Source organism: Plodia interpunctella, chromosome 21 (assembly GCF_027563975.2).
Source record: "Plodia interpunctella isolate USDA-ARS_2022_Savannah chromosome 21, ilPloInte3.2, whole genome shotgun sequence".
Classification (NCBI taxonomy): Eukaryota; Metazoa; Arthropoda; class Insecta; order Lepidoptera; family Pyralidae; genus Plodia; species Plodia interpunctella.
In genome coordinates, this window is record NC_071314.1 from 5,214,655 (window position 1) to 5,238,837 (window position 24,183).

General features: G+C 34.8%; 2 protein-coding genes across 3 annotated transcripts in view; one reads left to right on the plus strand and one right to left on the minus strand.

Moving 5' to 3' along the window:
- Positions 1–24,183, plus strand: part of Flo2 (Flotillin 2) — a 198,038-nt gene that overhangs the window by 154,521 nt on the left and 19,334 nt on the right. Inside the window, exons 2-3 of one of the 2 annotated variants that reach the window (XM_053761681.2) lie at positions 10,813–10,907; positions 11,790–11,991. In XM_053761681.2, the coding sequence (XP_053617656.1) occupies positions 10,813–10,907; positions 11,790–11,991 (297 nt within the window). Of the gene's footprint in view, positions 1–10,812; positions 10,908–11,789; positions 11,992–17,563; positions 17,882–24,183 lie in introns of those variants that run through there. The other variant, XM_053761682.2, reaches the window with a different exon arrangement.
- On the minus strand, positions 508–8,345 carry LOC128679425 (uncharacterized protein). Its single transcript, XM_053761673.1, has 5 exons — positions 8,182–8,345; positions 3,653–3,730; positions 3,352–3,496; positions 2,951–3,121; positions 508–2,650 (listed from the first exon to the last, which is right to left on the minus strand). The coding sequence occupies exons 2-5, from the start codon at positions 3,722–3,724 to the stop codon at positions 1,140–1,142; spliced, it is 1,899 nt and encodes a 632-aa protein (XP_053617648.1). The 5' UTR covers positions 3,725–3,730; positions 8,182–8,345; the 3' UTR covers positions 508–1,139.

The window sequence follows — 24,183 nt, forward strand, 5'->3', positions numbered from 1 at the left end:
ATTGAAATTAGTTTTACATGAAATAAAACAACTACTGTTTAATAAAATTTTTAATTTCCATGCTCCGTCTTCTTAACAAATGAAGATCTGTGTAAAAATACTCTGTGCGCATTATTATAATACAAAGAGTTGCAATTCAGCAGTTTAGAGTGCTCTGTTTGGTTGCAAAATGTTTCAACAGGGTTTAATATTTATACGTCCCTTATTATGAATAATAAATATGCTTATATTTTGTACTGGGCAAAATCCTCCAAAATATTTACAGCGGTTAATAATTTATTTCTCCAGTTCTTGAACAAAATCTCAAATGGAATATGACATTTTTTAATTCCCCGCCCGACTCACCTTCACATTGCTCTCGTATGACGGTGAGGAAATAATTTTACTATCTTTCGTACTATTCATATAGCAGTGTGAAGGGTCGGATGTTGAAAAAAGTGATTATATATGTGTTATATAATTTCTCTTTTTTTCGGCATAATTCAGGAAATTAATAAAAACAACAAATACTCAACAAATTACTTGTAATTAATGTTGTAAACAATTATAAATCATCTCTTTGTAATACATTATAAAGATAAGATCACTAGCATTGTGACCTGTTATGATATTTTTTATCGACGATTCATAGTTCTCCATACATACTGCTTATTTACTAATATCATAAATGATAGTCTTTTCTGTCTGTCACAATTTCACGTCTAAAACATTGGACGGATTTTAATTCATATAGCTGTAAATATGTATAATCTAAGTCAAATATAGTCTACTTTTTTTCAAAAATAAATCCCTAGCGCCTGCATTTGAGGGTGAATGATTGTTTTATATTGGTTTGCGGGCGGAGCCACGGACAACAGCTAGCAATATTATAAGTCAATGATTATATAAATACGTATGTTTCATATGTTAATCAGAAAGTTCTTAACATAATAATTATTTAACTAAAATAGTAGCAGATTTCAGAACGACTGACAGATTGTGATTAAATGGTAAAAGAGAACTTAATTTATAGTTTTTGAACGATATACATTATCTTTATTTACAGATGTACGTGTAAAACTAAATAAATTAAACTCGAATAAATTAACTATTTACAAATAAATAATACTGATAAAATACTGAAGATTTGTACATCGCCGTCAAGCATAGTACCTCGACATTCTTCTCTTTAACCAAAACTCTTTGATCATATCGCTTCCCTTTTCTCCGATCATAATGATCGGGGCATTGGTGTTGCCACTAACCAAGGTTGGCATAATACTACCATCAATCACTCTCAATCCTTTTACACCATACACCCTCAATTCAGGGTCTACCACTGCTTCATTGTCCCAATAAGGTCCCATCTTCGCAGTACCCACGGGATGGTAAATTGTACAAGTATATTGCCTGATCATGCATTCCCAGAAAGCATCCGAAAATCTTGGTATACTAACACAGGCAGGAAACACATGCTTGTTGAATGATGACCCATATCTCTGAAATGCTTTCGTCCTGGATACAGCAAAAGCTATTTTAGCGCCTTCAACTAATGTTTTAACATCCATTTCGTCTGTTAAATAATTTGGATATATATACGGATAGTCATAAGGATTAGCGCTGCGCAATTGTACAAAACCTTTGCTTCTTGGTCTTAATAACATAGGAATAATACTCCAAACATCCATATTATTTATTGGTCTGAATACAGCATCGTAAAACTGCTCTGTCAGACCATGTACTTTACGCAGCTGTTCACCGCCATCAGAATTGGTTGAACCAGATATGAAATGGAATTCTATGTCAGGGAAATCTTCTGATGCGTTTACGTATTTTGTGTTTACAAAGGCTAATCCTTCCACTCCACCCATTATAGTCAAAGGTCCTTCTCCCATTACCGCATATTCCATTAATGTACTCACTGTATGTAGTCTATGTTCTACAATAGATATTTGTTTATTAACCATAAAAGCTAAACCACCCAAGCCTATGTGATCTTGTAGATTCTTTCCAACTGGCAAATTTTGTATCACTGGTATCCTATGTTTTGTTAGTTCTTCACCTGGTCCAATACCAGAAAGCATTAATAACTGAGCAGAATTTATTGTTCCAGCTGACAGAATAACTTCCTTTCGGGCCCGTATTCTGTGTATCATTTTATTTCTAATAAATTCTACTCCAAACGCGATTTTTGTTCTAGGGTCAATCATAACCCTAGAGACATGACTGTGCATGGCTATGTGAAGGTTGTGGCGCTCTTTCGCGGGTCGTAAGAAAGCTTTTGATGTGGAACAGCGTCTGCCACCGCGAATAGTACCTTGTGCTACCATAAATCCAGTTTGGTTTTCTCCATTTATATCCCTATTCATATACCCCATTTCTAAGCCAGCTTCTATGAAACTGGAGACTAAAGGTGTATGATACGGAGCTTCAGCTACTGTCAAATAACCACCCGTGCTGTGGTAGGGTGTTTGCGCTAAATAAGGATTTTTGTTGTCTTCAGATTTCTTGAAATAGTACAGAACGTCATTGTATCCCCATCCTTTGTTTCCCATCGACTCCCATATATCGTAGTCCTTTTTGTTTCCTCGTAGATACAGCATATAGTTTAAAACTGAGCTGCCGCCAAGGACTTTTCCACGAGGCCAGTTGCATCGTCCTCCTTCCATAGCTGGAAATATATGAAGAAATAACATTAATAGACTTGTAGAAAACATACATATTTTTGAAATAATCTTTATTTAAAAATATTTGTATCAATTAACTTATCTATAGTTTTTTACGAATACCTTATCTGTAAGGTTCTATGTTCCATTTTCTTCATATCATTCTAAGGGTGAGAAAAGATATTTTTGGCCAACTTTGTTTATTATGCTGTGCTATGCATGGTGGACTGCACATCTTTTTGCGAATGAAAGTATTCATTGGCGACGACAATAGAAGGTAATTTTGATGGGGACTGACAACTTACCTAAGCACGATGTTCCCGATGGTTCTGTCTTATATTTCCAGTCCAGTTTGCTCAACTGCAGATAGCCGGCTAAGAGTGGCACATCCGATATCTCTGTCTCATCTCCGCCAGCTTCCAGTACTAGCACCTTCCAATGCCCTATTTCTGAGAGTCGATTCGCCACCACCGCTCCTGTAGTGAAAACAAAATTCTTTTAATTTGTGCATGTTTTTTAATGAAGTTAGTATTTCTAATCCCGAATGTAGAAGATATATTTACTGTTTCTTAATATTTATACCGAAATTGGGGCCTTCAAGAATGCCCTCTTGCTTTCGAGTGGTAAATAAAGTAGTCCATAGCTTCCACCAATATCGAGATGAACCAGCCTAGAATTCAGTTCACTAGCATGTGTACTCACTGACCAGCAGAACCGGCGCCGACTATGATGAAGTCGTACTCCGGTAGCAGTTCCGTTTCCGGGATGTCCCCCGGCCGGCCCTCGGGGTCCGACTGGTCGTACTGGTAGTACGCAATGGCTGCCACCAGCATCGGGATGAACCAGGCTACCTGGAAAAAGATTATAACTATATGTAAGAAACATTAATGCTAAGTCCTTTTGACATGGTAGCTACCGACAGTTGTTTGTGTATTTACACACACATCACTACAATATTCTTTTTAATTTTGCTGTTTAAGTGAATTATCATAATAGTCAATACGAACCTGTGAGCCTGATGCTGCGGCGATGACCGACCCTGACAGCACGTCGGCTGCCACGTTCACTATCGCGCTCATCTTCACCTGTAACCATTATATTGTCATTATTATGCCAGATATCAAAATGTTGTGTAAATCAATCCAAACATAATGCTAACTATTAGTAAGATCTAAGCATTATGTAATTATTAGCGTCTCCGTGTGTCAAAGTTCTCAGACCGGTTTGAGTTACGGACAGGAAATGTCAAGAATGTGACCGTTAGTGGTCAGGAACACGAACGGAACGGCAGCCGATATACCGTTATTTATACTGACTGACCCGCACGCATGGACACAGACTAGACATTAGACAAATTATATGCAGTTGTCCAATGGCTTTGATATTGACTAAGGTAATGTCAATATCAAGGTTTATTGGATTTGGATTTGGATTTTGAAGATAAATAGATTGTTTTATTGTCCTTGAAAAATAATCTAGAATAATGATAGTGTAATAGTAATAATACGTATATAAAGTTGTAATACTGTCGATAATTATATCTAATACATCAATATACCAATACATTAATATATAGCTTACAGGCAGTAGATACTTTTGATAGTTTCTATTATTATTCTAGATTTCTCAGGGTTCCGTACCGTAAAAAGAAAAAATAATAAATAACAAGAAAATGTTTTCAGATTTGTATCCATAGTGTTAAGAACTTTTTATCGGTTTTTCTGTATCACTAGCAATTTTATAAATAAAAACCCGTTCTAATCAGCAGCTAGCTGTCTTGCTGTTCGATGAATGACTGCATCATGTAGGCAGACCGCGATATTGTGATCCAATTACTGTTAACTATTATGAGGCGGTATCATAGCTCAAATATCAAAAAACTATACGTAAAGCCTTATTCGTGGCTTTATCTTTAGTTTCTTGATATATTGGTTTTGAACAATGTGAACTATGTATGTCACTTCACTTTGTGTAAGATACGTGCAAGCGACAGGTTAACGGTCATCTGAGGTTGACATACTTTTCAAGACGTATATTGTACACGGTTAGTAAGAATGGCTTTTTTACTTCATGCATTTAAATGTATGCAATAATAACGACTTCTGAATAGTTAAAGTAGGAAGTAGGTAAAATGCTCAGATGGAAGATAATGTATCTTCCATCTGAGAATTTTACCTATTTCCTCCTCCTATATTGCGTCGGAGACAAGGGTCTACTTACCTATTTTTACGCGAACACCCATTATTGATTGACGTAATCCTCTTTGGAAATGGTGTTGTTACCTATTAGATGTTAATCAAAGGTTCCTTAGTCACCTCCACTCCACGTGAGTGATATGGATTGGCCACCATTCTAAGACCACACGTCACCTGTACTCTTGAACTAACGTATTCATTATAACATTTATCCCGAAAAAAATCTGATCCGTGCCTCATTTATTGTGCCTCATAATACTTGTATACCAGTACTCATGTAGTTAGATTGATAGTATATTAAGTAGTGATGTCGTTAAAGCCGCATGTCAATAGAATCTGACACCAGTGTTAACAATAATATGCTGTGTAAAAAAAAATATTGCTGAGTACTAATATTACTGAGTAATAGATTTTTACGCGAAGGAAGACCTATCCTCAGCAATGGGCGGAAACGGGCCGAAATAATCAATTAATAAGTTTGTATCATTTGATAAGACGACATCAGATAAAACATGGCTGTGTGAAGACCAAAATGTTATATCAAAGAACAAGATTTTAACACTTTTTTGCGTAGTCATGCACTATTATTGATGTAATTATTACTGTTATAGTTACCGCTAGTAAAACTGGAAAGAAGTAAAAGTCACCATAAAAACTTAGCTATCTCCAAGCAAATACTAAAATACAGAATTTACGTATCAATAAATTTTATTACATAAAAATTGCAAACGTATCTCACGCGATCCCAATAAACATAGGCCGTAGTGCGACTATGCAATTCACATTTCACATAATATCGTATGTGCAAAGAAAAATTTGTATGAGACGTCAGCGGATGAATGCCGGACATCGCATCACGCACATCTTGTCACAGTGTGATTGGTTCGCAGCGAATGCGAAACGGAGACACGGTCGAAATCGAATTGAAAACTCGCACTAAGCGCTCTGATAAGAGAGGTTAGAAAGCGAATTCTCCAACCGTAACTTGGTTCACACTTGTTTACGTCGATTGTAACTTGTCAGTTCCGGTGAAATGGTTATGTAACGTATTTCTATGATTTGTCTAATATTGATAACAAAACAAAGCAATACACCCGATCCTCCAGCCGTTTTGTGCAATTGGTTGCAAAATAAAATATATTTATTTATTGAAATATTCTGTCTTGACTTACTGTGCTGTGTCCCAATTAAAACACCCCCCGTCGGACTAATAAAATTATTTATTTAAAGCTCGGTTCGCATATTGATTAGTGTTTGTGCGAGTGTTAAGTGCAGGTGTAAGTAAACTAGGACTCGAACTAATCAGTGCCTTTATCAGTAATCAAAATGAGGACCAGGCAATTTTAACCGCAACAGCGCCATCTAGTTCTGTTGTTAATAAATAACTAGTAAAAAAGCTAAAGAATAATGTCTCCTCATCAATATGATTAACTACACGTGACATTTTTATTAAGTCCCCGGCAAATATTGATTAGAAAGTTGTGATATGGATTGTTGGAGATGATGTAACAGTTCAACTGTTTGAATTATTTAAGCTAGTAGTAGTAGTAGCTTGTGTCCGCGGCTTTTCCCGCGTCTGTGTCAAAGGGAAAAGTATCTTTTCCCGTGAATCATAGTCTGTATTCTTCTCCTCACTACAAAATAAGCAGAGTTATCATTAACTACACTAATTCATGAGCAAATTCGAATGTTGACCCAAACGAATCTATGTCAAAAATAAAATATAAGTATATTAACTGATCAGTACTTAGTAGTATTCGAAATTTAAAATTCCGACACATAAGTTTATTTGAAAATAATAATTTGATGAAAAAAATCTGGAATCTATTATTATTTTCAAAAATAAGTTAAAAAGCATGTGTGACATGTATAACAAATCCATTTACATAAGTTCTTTTTTGCGATAAATTTCTTCTGGAAGTTGTTGTATTCTGTGTACCACGCATATTGTGAATATATAACTTACTAGCTGCGCCCCGGGGCTTTGCTCCCATGTGGAATTTCGGGATATAAAGTACCCTATGTGTTATTCCACGTTATATTCTACCCGTGTATCAAACTTCATAACAATCGGTCTAGTAGATTTTACATAAAAGAGTAACAGACATACATACATTCTCACAAACTTTCGCATTTATAATATTAGTAGGATATACTGTTAAAATACCCTGTATGTATTTATGGGTTTCAAAAAGATTGTATGTATAAATGAAGAGAGAATGAAGAGGTAACAAACTAACCTTCGCATTCATAATGTTAGTTAGGTTTGTAATTTTGAAGTACTCTTGTATGGTTGTCTTATTCAATATGTTTTAGAATTCAATACGCGTGATGTTACCTTACATTATGTAATAGCAAAGTGTTACTACTGAATATTGAAAAATTTTAGGCATACAATTATAATTACTCAACTTTTAAATGTACAGTCAACAGCACATCAACCTACCCAAATGCATTGCGTACTCGCCGCTATTACCGCGCCTTAGAGGCTCATGCAGGGTAACTTGTGTTGACTGTAGTACCTCTCTACTCTTAAAGAAGCTGTAAGCTCGGATTTTATAACACTCGATTTGTTTCCTTATTCTAATACATTTATTTTTCTTTAGGTAATACTTTAGAGCATCAAGATCATGACCTTGTCTTTATTGGGTAAACAGCCCACTTATATTATAATTGCGAAAGTTAGTGTGGATGTCCGTGTGACTGAGTCACGCAAAATCGAGACGACGAGTAGAATATATGCTAGAACAACACCTAGGGTACACTTATCCCGAATTTCCCAGAAAAAAGTCCCAGTGCGCTGCTAGCAGTTTATATTATTTTCGATGTTCACAAATAGACAATTATGAGTTGCAGAAAATCTTCAAATTCGGAACATATGATTCCCGACATTACAGGACCATTGCCAGGCGCTGTGATTACACTTTATTTTTCACTGTGAAAATGTTTTATCTGATTGATTTATTGGTCAAAGAATCACAAATTGCCTTAGTCTGACATAATTACAACATTATATTGTCTCTTGCCATGTAGGTCTTATTTAGCCCTTGAGGATAAACGAGTGCCCTAGCCTACGTTTCACGGTCTGATATATCTAATGATCTGAGTACTAAGGATGCAAGAGCATACGAAGTGGAGATGAAAAATTAAGGAGTCCAAAAGAAGGGTCCAGATGCTCATCCTACCAAAGATGAGAGAGACAGAGTGTCTATGGAGCCAGAATAACATAATCATTTTAAGGATTACACACCAGTCAATTATATAGTTACTTACATACATAAACCATAAAAAATGTAACATAGCCGTAAAAGATATAAATACTAGTAGGTACACAAACTCACCTAAACCATCAACGGTTCACAAAAACAACAACAAAACAACACATTATAACAATTTCCACTCGACACTTTCACCGTTCGGAAACCAATTCACTAAATTCGTCTTTTTGACTCCAAATCAGTTTCAGACACTGAGACTGGCGAGTTGCGACAACCACTTTCTTTGCTCGACGAGACTTGAGTCCTCACGTAGGCCATTGGCTTGTGTTAGTGGGGCCTATTTGTAAATAACTATAGTACAGAAGTATTATCTTTTACTCCATTCACGCTATAGGATCGTGTCAGTAAAAATTCGATCAATAATCCATAAAAGAGCGCATCTAATACGTATAGGAAAGACGCTTTGGAAGTAAAAACTATACTTAGATTTAGATTCAATCCCTTCTCTTCTACAATATGCTTACCTATTTCTTCGTATCAATTCAAACTGGCTACGAGTGCCCTCTTCATTAGCCTTTTTATGATTTTCTCACACTATAACCTATGCATAATCTGCGACTGGATATGAAAGTGGCTATTGCCATATTGCTCTTGTTATGTTGTGTCACATCTGTAGTATCTTTAATTTTTGCAAATAAAGGTGCGTTCAAATGTGTGTCGAATATCGGGGTTGGAGCGTGATCTAACTCACGATTTTGATATTATTTTATTAGCACTGTAATTCAACTAAAACTAGATTAGAATACTGAACTAAATATTCATATGATATTAAATGTAAAAACTCTTCTGGCTTTTGTTAAAGGAAAATTAATCTCCAAATTTAAAAATCGAATATTTATTTTAAGATTTAAAGAATAGTCTAATATTTATTATTTAAAAAATTGTGAAAAGAGCATTTGTGCTACAATTTTGTGTATTTTAATAAAATACATAGTATTAGCGATATATTAAATTATATACAGACAGATTTCATATAAATAAAAACAACAGTATGGCCAAACCCTAACTTAACTGTGGAAATTAGAGAAAACTTTTATATTATTTTTATAATATCCTTGAGAAAGCTTTCTTGACGACCGCCAAGCTCAGACTTCTTCGAATTAAATTCATAATAATATTATAAATGATGAATTGGGTATAAGGTTCTTATTTTTTCAAAAATCATCCCCCAACTAGCTATAGCGGGGGCTGATAACACACGCGGTCGATGTCACAGGAAAAGCTAATTGTATTATAATTACAGATTTTTATGAGACGCCACAGAAAGTTTTCCTAATTTTATTGATTACGTATACTTAAGAGCGTTGAACAAACATTTGGTATAATTTGTAGCAAATTATGTTGCTGAGAACATTACGACAATTGTGATCGTCATGGTGTTTAAGTATTACTCTATTGAACTTTAGTACAGACTTAAATTTAACTTAAAACTTGAGAGGGAAACTTTCTATGTTATTCTGTCTAGCAAAACCTGTAGCGATTCAAAATTTAATCGATTCAAAATACTGAATCGTCTAGTAAGTTAAAGCTTTCGAATATAACCAAAGAAATCCCGCCATCGCAATATATTAAAATGGCGGCAACAGTATTAAACTTAAATATCGTGTAGACTAAGGTAGCGTCTAAATTTTGATTAAGAGTGTCGTTTACGTACTAAAAATAAATAATCATGTCATTTTTACGTTCACATAATTTTTTCTCAAAATTTTATTGTAGTTTCCTCAAAGGGCTATTAGTTGCCGAAATTCGGGATTTTGACCCTACATTAGTTCCGCCAGAGTGGACGGGAGAAAGTGGACCTATTATGTCACCTATTTACTGCCCGGAATCGTCTGAGGCGAGACGTGTTGTGACTAACAACTCTTTTCCGCCAGTACATCGAATATTCGCGTAAGACACTGGTACAGCTACAATGTTGTATTGTTTTTGTATTGTATGTGTATTACTAAGAGGATATCATCATATAGTTTTATTTTTTATATATGTTTTGTGTTTGTTTTTTGAATAAATTAATTTGAATTTGAATCATTTTTATCTATCTCTCTCTCTCATCGGAGCGAGCGTATTCATGTGATTATGTTATTATATCTTTCGTCGTTTTTACATATCCTTCATTTTTTCGAGTAGGTACATGATTTTCGAACATAAAATCGGTTAAGTTACCGATCGAAGATGTCTAAGAAAAGCCTTTATTATTCCGGATTCTAATACTCTATGGTTCCGGCCTAAATAGAAAGTAAAAGTCGATGAGATTATTCGCTTAAACGGGAACTAAACCTGTTTTGAAGCCAGGGAGAGTGCTGAGGTGAATGTTTAATTCAGCATAGGTCGTTTACACGAAGGCTTGTCTTTTCCTTGGTAGTCGTTTTCCTTAATAGTTTAGACGAGAAACCGCTTCCTTTTTTCAGAGAATCTGTTAATAGGCAGACGTATATTGCGAAACTATAAAGGGTCTGTATTGACTACGGTAATAAAAAGCTTATTAGGCCTCATTCGAATCAACCATTCTAATTGCAACAAACAAAAATAGATTAAATTAAAGCCAGCGCAATATAATTGCCCTTCATTAGATTTTCGACCTTTTACCTGAGGCCTTGCTCCTCATTAAAAAGTATTACAACGGAACATATAGGTATCCAACTCTCGTGTATATGTGTATTTAATTTTTGTACAAACTTATCAATGTATTTGCAGGAGGATGTTGCGGGTCTATGCAGAAGCGCACTATCGTGGGGGGCTGGGCCTGGGCCTGGTGGCTCGTCACCGACGTCCAGAGGATTTCCCTTGAGGTAAACATAATTATAAGTTAGCTGCGCCCCAGGCCTCCACTACTTAGGAAATTATTTTTTCTTGTAAAAAAACCTATCATATGCTAGTCTAGCAAGCCTACTATAAACTTTTACGGAACGATTCAAAAGCATTGCAGCTCGATTTAGGAACCTGTAAAGAATCGCATAAAAATTGACGTGATGATACGAATTTGCGATGCAGATCAGTTTAGGTCCTGAACTGGATCGCATTAAGAGATGATATTAAGCCCCCAATGGCAACAATACACAACAGATATCGGTACATAATCGTAAGAGTCGTGTCATTTTAACATCTTTTTAACATCTCTTCGACACTAGTTTTAGCAAACACAAACTTGATAAGTAGGAAGGTATCGCGAAAATAGTTTGATAGATTCGATCAAACCTAAACCTTACCAAAGTTGAACGTGAGCAATATGTTTTTTATTTCTTGTTACTGGTAGGTACGTCATCAAAGCTGAAGTATATTATATTGTCAAATAAGGGTGTGGGGTACGAGAGATGATGATGATAAGTGTGTCGGGTGCGTGTGTGATGGCTTGGTAGATTATATAAATATAATTAATCCTAGGTACTAACAAAGTTAACGGTAAAGAATTTTTATGCTTTCACGCCTTTCTTAACTACTCAACCGATCGTCATGAAACTTTGCATACATGTGTAATAAGACTGCGAATCTATGGAATAAAATGAGTGTAATTTCTCAAATTTTAGATGCTTCTTAGTCTTCTCACATTTATAGAGATATCAAAAGATATCTATTTAACAAACTTTTTAACTATATTAATTTACGTTTTTGGTCAAAAATCTGGCAACGCTGATACATAGTCGCTGAATTTACTTAGTATACTTCACTCACAGGTTATGACATTGAACCCAATGTGCGAAAACGTAGAGACGGCCCAGGGTGTGCCCCTCACGGTGACCGGCGTGGCCCAGTGTAAGATCATGAACGAAGACGAGCTGCTGACTACCGCCTGCGAACAGTTCCTGGGTAAAACCGTCAGGGAGGTCAAGATGACAATCCTGCAGACTCTCGAAGGACATTTGAGAGCTATACTTGGTATGTATTACAAGATATTTTCACTCTTTCATCTGAACGGTTCCTCCTCTAGTTGTTAAATCATTGGTACGCATGACACGCCATCTGCCGGAGAAGTTAAGAAATAAAAGGTATAGATATAATTCCGGTTACTCACTATCGCCAAATTCAGACAGACGAATGCATAAACATGACACAGTTGGCATGAGCGCTTTTATTTACCGTAATAAAAAAACTGATGATTTTTTTGTCTAGTAATGTATGCCAAATCCACCAAAATTCGGCGAATTGTACCGCGATTATAACGTATAGAATAAACTTGTTCTCAGCAACTCATCATACTTTTGTACTTTCGTTGAAAGTTTTCAACGAACTCGTTAGATGTCGCTTTAGAAAACTTTTCCAGAGCTATCCCTGAAGCTCAAGTTTCAATACAGTAAATTTTATTTTGATATCCAGAAAAAGAGTTATTTTATCTAATTCGATCTTTAACTGCCCTGTTAGAGCAGATATAAGGGAAAAAGCTGGTTTTGTTTTACGCTTAATACTGGTTTTGCACCATCGCCGAACTCAGCCAGATGCCGACGCAAATGAACCTACATTGCATAGTTAGGTATATGAGAGCTTTTATTTATCGCAAGAAAAAAAAACAGCAATGTACGTCGAAACCGATAATTTAGCAAATAGTTTGTCGATAGTGTATGTGATATGTATATGAAATTGTGTGTATAAGAAAGTTTTTATAGCTGCAACATTACCTAATTACTAACTTAATTTCCTAACTACATATATGTATTCCCTACTTGTATACAACTCTGCGGGTAAAAGGTATCTCACACTCCAAATTTTTGTCACTAGCGAAAAAGACATGTTAATCTGTCACTCAATTGGTAGTGAAGGAAGGTCAAACTTTCACAGCTAGGTTTTGTTCAAGTTTTCTCATAGTCAACGTAATTAAGGAAATAATCAGCCTGCTAGATAATGCCGTAGCCATTATACCGATCGATTGGAGAACCTTCCTGTATTCTTGGAATGCCTCGGTTTTTCTTACCTTAATTGAATTCTTTAGGCTTAGGTACCCGTAATTTGACCTATGATATTTCGACAGGGAGATAAATTCACCATAAGTTTGTACAAATTGTTGACGCTTTGAATTTGTTTTGAAATTGGAATGACGGATTTTAACATACAATAATTGGAAAATATATTAAATTATGTCTTAAATAAAATTTGAATTTAATTTTATAGATTTTTAACATGAAACTAAGCAAATCTATATATATATATATTTATTGTATTTATATTTAATGCTATTATGCTTTATCCAGATACATTAGTAATTGAAATTGACGATAACCAAATCCATTTCGCCAATTGTTTCTTATAAGTTCCACGTCTAGATAGGGACGCCCTTTCAACACGATTGATGAGGCCGCGCCCGTATTGCCATCACAGGCTTCCGACAAGACATCGGAAGTCGGAACCGCTTCGTGACAACCCTGGCTGATTAGTTCCGTATTGTATCAGATATTTGTAAACCTTTTTCATTTGTCTTGTTAAGTATGATCAGTGGGCGATGTGCGGGTTTGCATTTTATTTTTCACCATTGCGCATCGAATCGATTCGAAGCAAGACGCAGCGAACCAATCACATTGCGCCATTTGACGCAACGACAACCAAACTGCAATATGATTGGTTCGCTGCGTCTTTGATTGACGATTTGATTGATTGACGACGTAAGAATCAACTGTATTCTTGGTAAACAACCTGCCATTGAAATAATATTAAATATTATTTGCACACGGAAATGCAATTCCATTTCCGTGTTCCGTCTTCCTCTGCCTTTCATTGCATTAATGCAGCCTTCCTTAAAGCTAGTAATAGATTATAGACAGAAAATAATGCTGATACAACTTTATAAAATAACTAGCGCTCCGTCCCGGCTTTGCTCGAGTAAAACCATAATAATTTATTTATCTAAACCTCCGTCAAGAATCACACTACCTATTGGAGAAAGCCGTACAAAAATCCGTCCGGTAGTTTTTAAATTTGTCTCGTTAATACAGACAGACAGAGAGACTAGCGACAGGGGAACTTCTTTTTATAATATGTATATATATATATAATAATAATAATATACCTATACATCTAGTTCGATGACCGATTGTCCCGCGTTACTGGCCTTGGGGATTCCCGAGTCTGAAACCAGATCACTGGCTCCGTAACGTCAGCAAAACTTTAGGAAATTAGAAAATAAATTGTTCAACTTTGAGGACGTTCGGCTTTGTACGGCTAACAAATTTGTTTAAGATTGGTTCTTGACACTCATCTTAGGTGGATTAGTCGTTATATTGATTTGAGTCTTGTTATTAATAGCCAAGACTTTTCGTTCTAACTTAATAATTCACTTGCTAGTACAGTCGAGACATCAAGATTTCATTCAAAATTTAGGTATAATATTAAACATTTGTTAGTCAAACTCTTATCTGATTTATTTCGTGTCTTAAATCCTAAACTTCGGTTGGTATTGCAATCCATACTTATTGGATTAAGTTAACATTGCATGAAATATTTTTTTCCATACTAAAACCTAATACTTTATAGTTTTTAGCTCATAAATTGTAAACTTGTGGCGTGTAACAGCTGGTAGACAAAAAAATCATCAGTTTTTTTATTGCTTGGAGTTATAATAATATAATTCCTTAGTGCACGATAAAAGACAGCAATTCTAATTTCTATGTAAAATTTTCATTTTTGCTGACCATACTTTCGAAGCTTACGTGCAAATGCTCACGTAGGCTCAGACCGCATACGAAAGGTCGAACACCTCTAATTACAAGCTACATAGTTTATGCAGTATGCATCAAATATTGTCATCAAAGAACTTTTCACTATTGCCCGTAGGTCCGCGGTAGCCTTAGTTTTACCTCTGGTCATAAATTGTATCTGTTCCAAAATTTATCATAATCGTCTGGGGCTTCGCTGGGAAAGCATGACAGACAGACAGATGTCAATAATGAGAGACCTGACTGAGCCTGACTGTAAAGAAATGATGTCGATATTTCATATTGATATGCTAGATTTTTGTGAAATACATATTTCCATGTTTTTTTGCCTTACACGACAGATAGAGCTTGAGAATTGAATTCCTCTTGGAACTACATAACTAAGTACTTACTTGGTTACTTTCCGCTTTCCGGTTTTAAACTCGTAATTTTGGCATAGATGCGAAAAAGACACAAGCTCATTGAGATATAAATTATGTGTATTTTTGATGCACAATCTGTCATTTTTTCAATATAATTTGAAGATTCGGAACAGGTTATGTAAATACACTTTTGCGTAATATTTTCATACGCAACCGGACCAAGATCAAGTTGAAGATCAAAGAAAAAGACCGGTGAAAACATAACTCACTCTTCCTTCCAGTGGGATAAAAACACCTGAGTCAAAATAATATTTGTATGCTCTATTTCATTATCCGTAATGTAGGTCACTGTCGATTATAGATATGAAAAATGAAAGTAAATTAAAAACAATTATACATGATACCCGCTCCACACTATCGGGAAACGATTTGTCAAACTAGATAAAGTTCTGTTTGTCAAATTTAGGTGATTTCGACGTACATTGCTGGTTCTTCCTTGCGGTAAAAAAAAACCTTACATACAACCTACGCAATGTATTTCAATTCGCGTTTGTATCGGAGTTCGACGATAGTGTAACGACCAATTAGATTATAAAAATAATCATAACAATGCTTGCCTTCTCCATCTACTTACTTTTATCTCGTTATCCTGGAAGTAATTTTGTGAAAATGAAAGGAACAAAGGAGCCGAAATTTTCTTCTTTTTTAATTCCTTCCAACTCAATTAGATAAAAACACAGCTGCTTCTAATTTCAAGAATTCTCTTCTATTTCTTTTGCCGCGCTAGTTTTTATTATATCTAGACAGACATTCTAGAAAAAACTTGTTCGTATTTGTGTTATCATTCGCTGATTGTTTTAGTAAATCATCAATCATAAATTTAATAGTTTTAATTCATCTACCGCTATGTTTTGGGGGGCATTTTATTTACTAATATCTAGTTAGATAATCATTTGTTACCTATGAAAATAATGTACTAGTATTTACATTTATTCACATGTAAAATCTGTTCTAATGCCAGCTCCATTCTGTCGCCGAACTCAGACACATGCCGACGCGAATGCGTTAACATTGCGTAGTTAGTATGAGTGCTTTTATTTACCGCAATGAAAAAACAGAAATGTATAATGAATCCGCCAAAGTTTGACAAACTTTTCGATTACAGTGGAGCCGGCATAAAATGTAAATCTATGTGTGCCATGGCTTGACATGACGCAGAGCCTTGCAATCGTCCTATATCTATGCTTAGTAAACAAGGTGTTTTCTTACGATGGAGTGCGTACCACAATACATATACTTCGTATCAATTATGCATTTTATGTAATTAACTATAACTAATCCAAATTTCCTCAAAGTCGGTTCAGCAGTTTAGTTTTGAAAACGTGACATACAGAATTCCACATTGTTAATATTATGAAATATTATTATGGGTTATTAAATATTATAATCCTTACTAACTCCTTAAGGAATTATAAAAACAATAAGTTTTTCAATTAACATCCAAACAATCAATTTTTCTTATTTTTGCATATCTAATACTTAGCACCAGAATGTATGTTTCACATCAGTATTTGAATCTATTATTTATTCACGATTACTACGCGTCTAATATGCTTGTGTTGTGCGCAGTATGAAATTCAAGTTATATTTACACTACCTATATATACATATAGCCTAGCCTTGGTTCAAGTGCAAGATATTTTTCGACGACAATATTTGTGATGAAATTTTTGACGTCATTTTGGGAACAACGCGTTCCATATCTTTATTTTTTTCGATAACCCTATGACGTGAGATTTGTTTGGGTATTCCAGATTTACGTTACGTGACGTTAAGGATTTTTATGCATCGAGTGAAAATTTGTTTACAGGAAGTGTTGAATGAAATAGATCAATTTTAGTATTGTTGTGGGTTCTGACTTATATATCTAGATTCGTAAACCTATTGTTTTAAAAAAGGGTTTTACCCCTGTAAAACCCTTTTTTAGAACCCTTTCCTTAAAATGATTTTTTGTTACTTATAAATTTTCTGTTTTTGTGTTCTTTTTCTTTATTTGTGTTGTAGCTCTTACTTCTTGCCAAATTTCATGATTTTAAATCGATTTGACGAAATCATGACGAAATTGATATTACTACGCATTCTTGAGAATAGAGGCTTGACAGACGGTCAGAAAGTGATCCTTATTTCCGTTTTTAACTTAGGTATGGTATCTGAAAGCCAAACAAAAGCATGACCGTAAATGACGCTACTCGTAATAGGAACCCAGGATATTCTACGTGAAAGTATACACCAAGGAATATATTCTAAACCACCCTTTGTCCTGTAAAAATACATCATCAAAAATTTAATATTGCATCACGTGGCATTGTCAAGGGAGCAAGCGTTGGAACACCGACCATAGAGCCGAGGAAAGTTTAGTTTATATTGTAAGGTATCACGAGTTACCGCCATTCGTTCACGATCGCTCACAGCAAACTCGCTTCCGATATTCGAATTGCTTTTATCGATTGATCGGTCGTAATTTTCTCTGTAACCGGCAGTTCTACATTTGAAATTGGAACGTTTTATTTATCGAACGTTGTTTATTTAATTTTAAAATAAAAATATAAATGTGCCAGTGTCGATGAGTGCATTAGTGCAGTTCAGTTCCCGTTGTGTTGTTCGGTTGCGCTGTTGAGGCCAAAGTGTAGCCATGTCGTTGTTATGGATGAGTGCCTTTAATTTAGGGTTAACTGTTGGTGCAACATTTGCAGTCGTTAAACGGTAAGATGATTGTTTTTTTTGTATGACTTTTTATTATCGTATGTCGATAGTTATCATATATGTTATACTATTTAAACGAGCAGTAGTTGTACATATATTTGTCGTGTATTTGAAAAAGATTACAGATGTTTATGGGGGCAAAAATCTATCTAGGTTGGGAGGTTCTTGGTCAGACCTACCTGGGACCCCATGTTTTAATTTTTGTCAAAAACATCGAGCGGTGCTATCGCCGAGGTATCTACTAATTTCTGATGTACCATTTCAATAACACTGATTGTTTTCAAAATAATTTTATGTCCACTACTAATATGCATGTTAAAAATAAATATAAACTCACAATGCACGTGTACGACTATTTTTATCTCAACAATTTAAACAATACATTGTTGGAAACTAAAATTTGCGATGCTCCGAAGTCTGAAAACATATGTAGAGAAATTTCAACGGCAACGTAACAACGGTAAACAATATTGATTGGTCCATATTGTATGAGAACTACTTTCAGCTCGCAATTTCAGATTTATTTGTAGCTGCAAAGAATACGAAATGTCTTTGGGAGGTATTCCACTTATCATTGCCTTTAGCAAAATATCGATAAATGAACTACCGAGAGTTGCAACACTAACAATTCGATTAGACATGGCAGTAAAGTTTTTATTTTCTACTATATATTACTATATATTTTATTTTCTACTATATATTACTATATATTTTATTTTCTACTATATATTTTTACTATTATATATTAGTACATACTGATTTATTTCTAAAATACTATTGAGGTTGTTTACTTCAGTAAAATGTGTGTAAATTGCAAAAAAATTACTGTAATATTAATTCTGTCTCACATCTTGGCGGGTTCCCGATTATATATTATCTGTGACGCCGATCAGTGCAAAAACAAAATCTAAAAGTTTAGACAACCGACCGCCTTCTTGACCCGGCCCCGCTCTATACCCCTTGGGAATGCTATTGTTGCCTTCAACCAAGGCTATGGGGTCCCTTATTCGCCTCGGCTTATTCCATTAATCACCCATTACCAAACCAATCCATTTGTTACAGCGCATTCAGAGAAACTTTCAAGTTTCAGGTGGCTGCCAATTTAACTTTAACCTGCAGTTCAAGCGCGATCATCAATAACGTTAATCGTCACACACTTAGTTATACATTAGAGGGATTTATAGAGGTAGAGGACTAATATATACTATGTAAATGAAGGTGAAATAAAACGATCGTTTAATATGTTCTTCCAATTTCTTTCTTTCCGAGTGTGTTACAGCTATACTGTCGTCGTCTATTATTCAAGTAAATATTATTCTTAGGTTACTTATTTTCCAATGTCCTGCGTGTAAGACATTTATTATGACTGTACATTCTACCTCTATATCTTGGCACATGTTTATTTAACCATGAACTTGACATAGTCAACGCGGCCTCGCATGTTAGCACGGCAATGTCAAGAAGTATAAAGTGCTGCCACATAAAACAGCACAAAGTTTATGTAAACAATGCAGCGACGTAGTTGCCCTAGAAGTACGGAAGTATTCAAGTGCATACATTAGCATTGGCAATAAAATATGGTATATGCTAGATTACTAGATAGATCTGGTTAGGAATATTTGAGGTAGGTTTTCTTTGTTATTTTTATTCAAGCTTAAGTATTCGCTATTGCTAAAGAATCGAAATAAGTTTTATGTTTATCGTCACTACAAGTTTCCGGGGATCTATTTGCAATTTTAACTTGTCAAGGTTGACCACTTTTAAATTAGCAACCTTTACAATTCCATGGTCAAACTTTACAGTTTTGTATGTAATTATGGTGTGATCAAATTAGTCTAATTTGCCTCATGCGTAAATTTACAAGGTCGTCAGAAATGGCAACTGGTATACTCTATTACATATGTGTTATTCTAGTATGCTAGAAATGTATAGTATATTGGTCAACAGAATGTTGCCGACGATCGTTATTCCTAATCTTATTAATTTCAGTTCTGATGTAACTTTATGATGATTATAATGAAAAGATGAGTATAATGAAATGACAGAAGAGTTTTGATGTTTAATATGAGAAATCCTTTTTTATTTGACGATTTTTCTTTCTTTATTTTAATAAATTAAAATCCATTTACCATGTTATACTATCTTTATATCATGAGCATCGAGTCAATCATCATTACAGTACTCTGTCGAAATGTTCGCCAATACGTTGTTCTTAATATGACTAGGGTTAAGTTTTATCTGTATGGAAAAGTGACGAGGGTACTCTCTGTGGTATGCATTTTGCCGCGAAGAAAACATTCTCAAGAAGGAAATTTTGTTTATTGAAGCACATGTTCTTTGGAACATTATTTTCCCATCATGTTTAATATAAAGCACATTAATTTAATTTTCTATTTCTTTTTATTGGTGAAAATTTAAACGATTCCTTTCGAGCTCATCTTTATTATGATCATTTTGTCATCAAGAAAACTGGAAGATCTCTCTGACGACGAGTTTGTGTCAAAAATTACATTTTTGTAAAAAACTTTTTTAATATTTCACCCATAACTTCTATCGTTATATCAAACCACATCTGAATAAAGACGTGCTCTCGGTGAGGGATCTCAATCAAGTTCACTCCATTGAGTCTGCCCTTTTCGTGTTCATCCAGAGTCGTCAGATTCTGCACGATTACGTTGACATTGCTTATCATTCAGGAGACATTTTCACGGAGCATTCATCTTTGTTTACATACAAGCTTTTGCTTTGAATATTATGTACACCATAACCTTCAATTTTAACCCTTTTATTGGCGGAGACTTTCTTATCTTTCACGATATATAGTTTGTTTTGTGGTGAACAATTCCTGTGTTCAGTAAAATAATCTGCACGAATGTACCGTTAAGCTGTTTTTAAATTACTGTGTGCTCTACTGTCATAATTACTCATAAATGCTCATAAATATTTTGTAATTAAAATTAAAAAAATAGTTGAACCACAGGATCGTCGATATCTAAAGAATGGTAAAACCTGGATCTAGCGAAAATACCTTATAAATTTCATCAAAAGTATAGTGCAAATTATGATGTAATTTGTGCAATACCTCTATGTTTTCTGTCTCTCATCTGATCATTTCCTCGTATTCTTCTTCAGCCGTTGAGCGTCGGAGCCCCAGGGTTTGGTGGAAGCGGAAGTTCAATATCTCTATATATTTATATATGACGACCTCGGTGGCGCAGTGGTAAAGTTCTTGCCACTGAACCGAGAGGTCCCGGGTTCGATCCCCGGTCGGGTCATGATGGAAAATGATCTTTTTCTGATTGGCCCGGGTCTTGGATGTCTATTTATATATGTATCTATTTATAAAATATAGTATCGTTGAGTTAGAGTATCCCATAACACAAGTCTCGAACTTACTTTGGGGCTAGCTCAATCTGTGTGATTTGTCCTAATATATTTATTTATTTATTTATTTATTTATATGTTAATCTAGAATTACAATTCTTGTTTTAATCTAAAGTGTCCCAACTTCTCTAGGCTCTAACAAGCTTTCAAAGGCCGTCCACTCCACCGTTAGCCCCACGAAATCGATGTCGATAATCTTGACATGGAGCGGTGACAGTGACATGGCAGCCCATAACTCTTCCTGAAAAGTTTTTCCACACCCAAATATGCCCGCGGGATTACGAATCGCACACAAAAACGTTAAGGTCTTGCTGATAAAGTATGTGATATGTAATATATGTAGCATATCGAACAGATGGCGTTAAAAATGGTTTATACAGGTCTCGGATAACTAATTTTGATAAACATTTTGTTTTCGTTTGATCTCGCTTTGAGTTTGTGGCCCTGAAGCCTAAGTTCTGTTTGTTTTTTCTTACAAATTTTATTATGTAAACAATCTTACCATGTCATTTTATGATCTTACAGCAATATAAATAAAAATATACTTTTTAGCTACTTTCGTGATAAATAATGTTATACTATAGGTTTGAACTAATATTTTATATATTTTTAACACAATTCAACAATAACACTCTTCACAGTGTTATTGTTGAATTGTGTTAAAAATGTTTACATATTAGGACCGGTAAGAAAAAACGGAGAGTATAGTGGAAAATTCGGCCAGTGTGAGCAAGTATGCTTTTATATATTTTAGTAGAAGGTTCAAATTTACATTTCATAGTCTCGTTCTTTCGCGGTCGTACTTCCACGCCTCATAAACCCGACTTCCAATCTGTTTGCTACGTGCCTCTACATTTTACCAACAATAAATATGCACAAACGTTGTTATAGTACCTTCTAATTTAAAAAAAAAATAAAATTTCGATCCAATTAATTTTTACAATCTGAAAATACTTTTTTTCAGATTGTAAAAATTAATTGGATCGAAATTTTCATGAAATACAAAATAATATCCTTTTAGCTGCCATGGCAAAAAGTTTCATAGTTGTGAAAAATGAGTTATTATTCTTTCTTGATATATCATTGTGTATGTACGAGAATGTATATTGATTTTGTGAAAACAAATTTCAAACATTTCGGAAAATTATCCAAGAATCAAATCATGATTTTACACATAGTCACGTGAAGATTTAAAACTTCATTACATAGTTCGTTGCTATGAAAATCTTTCCAATACCATGTGAGTCAAAACTTGATCTTCCACTACCAGATATCCATATGTTTTTCCATTAATACAACCAAATGCTGTTCCTTCTAATTGTAACGATATGATTGTTAATTGGACTCACTAATTAACATGTTTATTTTACTTTTTATCGATTCCAACAAACGTTGGAATTTGCTGACGACATTAATTTGTCGTTTACAAATGTTTCTGTTGTTGACGGTAAAACATAACATAATTCTTTAGGTATTGCCTATTGTGCAGAGGCAATAGCGGCGAATTTGCAATGATTTTGGATAACTTATCATGCTGTTGACTGTACGAAGAAGGTATAAATTTATTTTTAACGTAAATTGAAGCGGGCACGATGCAGCAAATGACATATAGCGTAGTTATGGCTCAACAGTTATGACCTACTTATCGACAGCTGTCTCTATTGTACAACCGTGTATCACTCACACTAGGGGTTGATACTCTTTAGGGTTGATATTACTGATGCGGAGAATGCCCGCCCTCACCACTGACCTATTTCTTGTTCGAAGGAAAATTAGACATTGATCCTGATCGTTCGATTGATTTCTGTCATATTGAAGTATTGTGTTTCTTTTTTACTACTGGACACGGAAACCTGGATTTTTGTAGTGAACATATGATAGTGAAAGTTATATTGAAACTACCCAATTTTAGTGGTAATTCTGTTCCACTCCTACTGAGCTGAGCTATTCCCGCTGGTTGCAATACTCGGATTGTATTTTCTATCGCCACCAGTTATTTTTACGCCGCGGTAATAGGTACGAATCTGCAATGAATTTGGGTAGGATGTTGTGCTTTCAACTGTACATATTATATTAATTTCAATTTGATATCTCTGAGCGGCCCTGCGAAAAAGGGTCTAGACAGACGGACAAACATCGATGATATATAAGGGTTCTATTTTTAGCCTTTTGAGATACAAAACCCTAACCCTAGCTGGAGTGACTAGCTCTTCATCGAATACGCAATCTGATCAATGTTTTAGGAAACGAACAATTAAATATCTTACCGAAGTACGCCATAAAAAATTTACAACTCGTCCTCCACGCTACCATAAAGGGTCCATTCTGATTTGATGGAGACTATGATAAAGGATCTCTTTGCAAAGGACTGGAATTGTTTTTGAGCCGGGTTTTCGTAAATATACTTATTCAACGTTGAAATTTCAGGTAACATTTTTTTGCAAAATTAATCCTACTGATATGAAAAATGCAAAAGTTTGTGAGGATGTATGTGTACTGTATTACTCCTCCACGCAAAATCTACTGAATGGATTATTATGGAATTTGGTAAGTACACGGGTAGAATATAACCTGAAATAATACATAGAGTATTTTTTTTCTCTAATATAGATGCCTCCTGTAAGCAATTAGTTTGAGATGTTTTCAGGCAAAAGCTAGTTTCGGGCCGAACTCGACTAGTTCTCTACTATGTCGTGCTAACTGAAGCAAAGCTAAAAAAATTGGGAAAAATATTGTGTAAATATTATATAATATATTATATAAATGTGCATGCTATTTCTATGGCCAGATAGACATCTTAAATGCAATATATCATACCAGCCATGTATATCAAATTGTACCATATTTAAGGTAAATAAATTAAATTGATAAGTTAAATATTTTTTTGAAAGTAAAAAAAAATACGAAGTTTATTTGTT

Bases quoted from the DNA above. Each gene is read 5' to 3' on its own strand.
- LOC128679425 (XM_053761673.1), bottom strand. From the start codon at position 3,724: ATGAGCGCGATAGTGAACGTGGCAGCCGACGTGCTGTCAGGGTCGGTC. The intron at 3,497-3,652 runs GTTCGTATTGAC...ATCTTTTTCCAG, and splicing joins CCGCAGCATCAGGCTCACAG to GTAGCCTGGTTCATCCCGAT. The intron at 2,651-2,950 runs GTAAGTTGTCAG...ATATATTTCCAG, and splicing joins ATCGGGAACATCGTGCTTAG to CTATGGAAGGAGGACGATGC.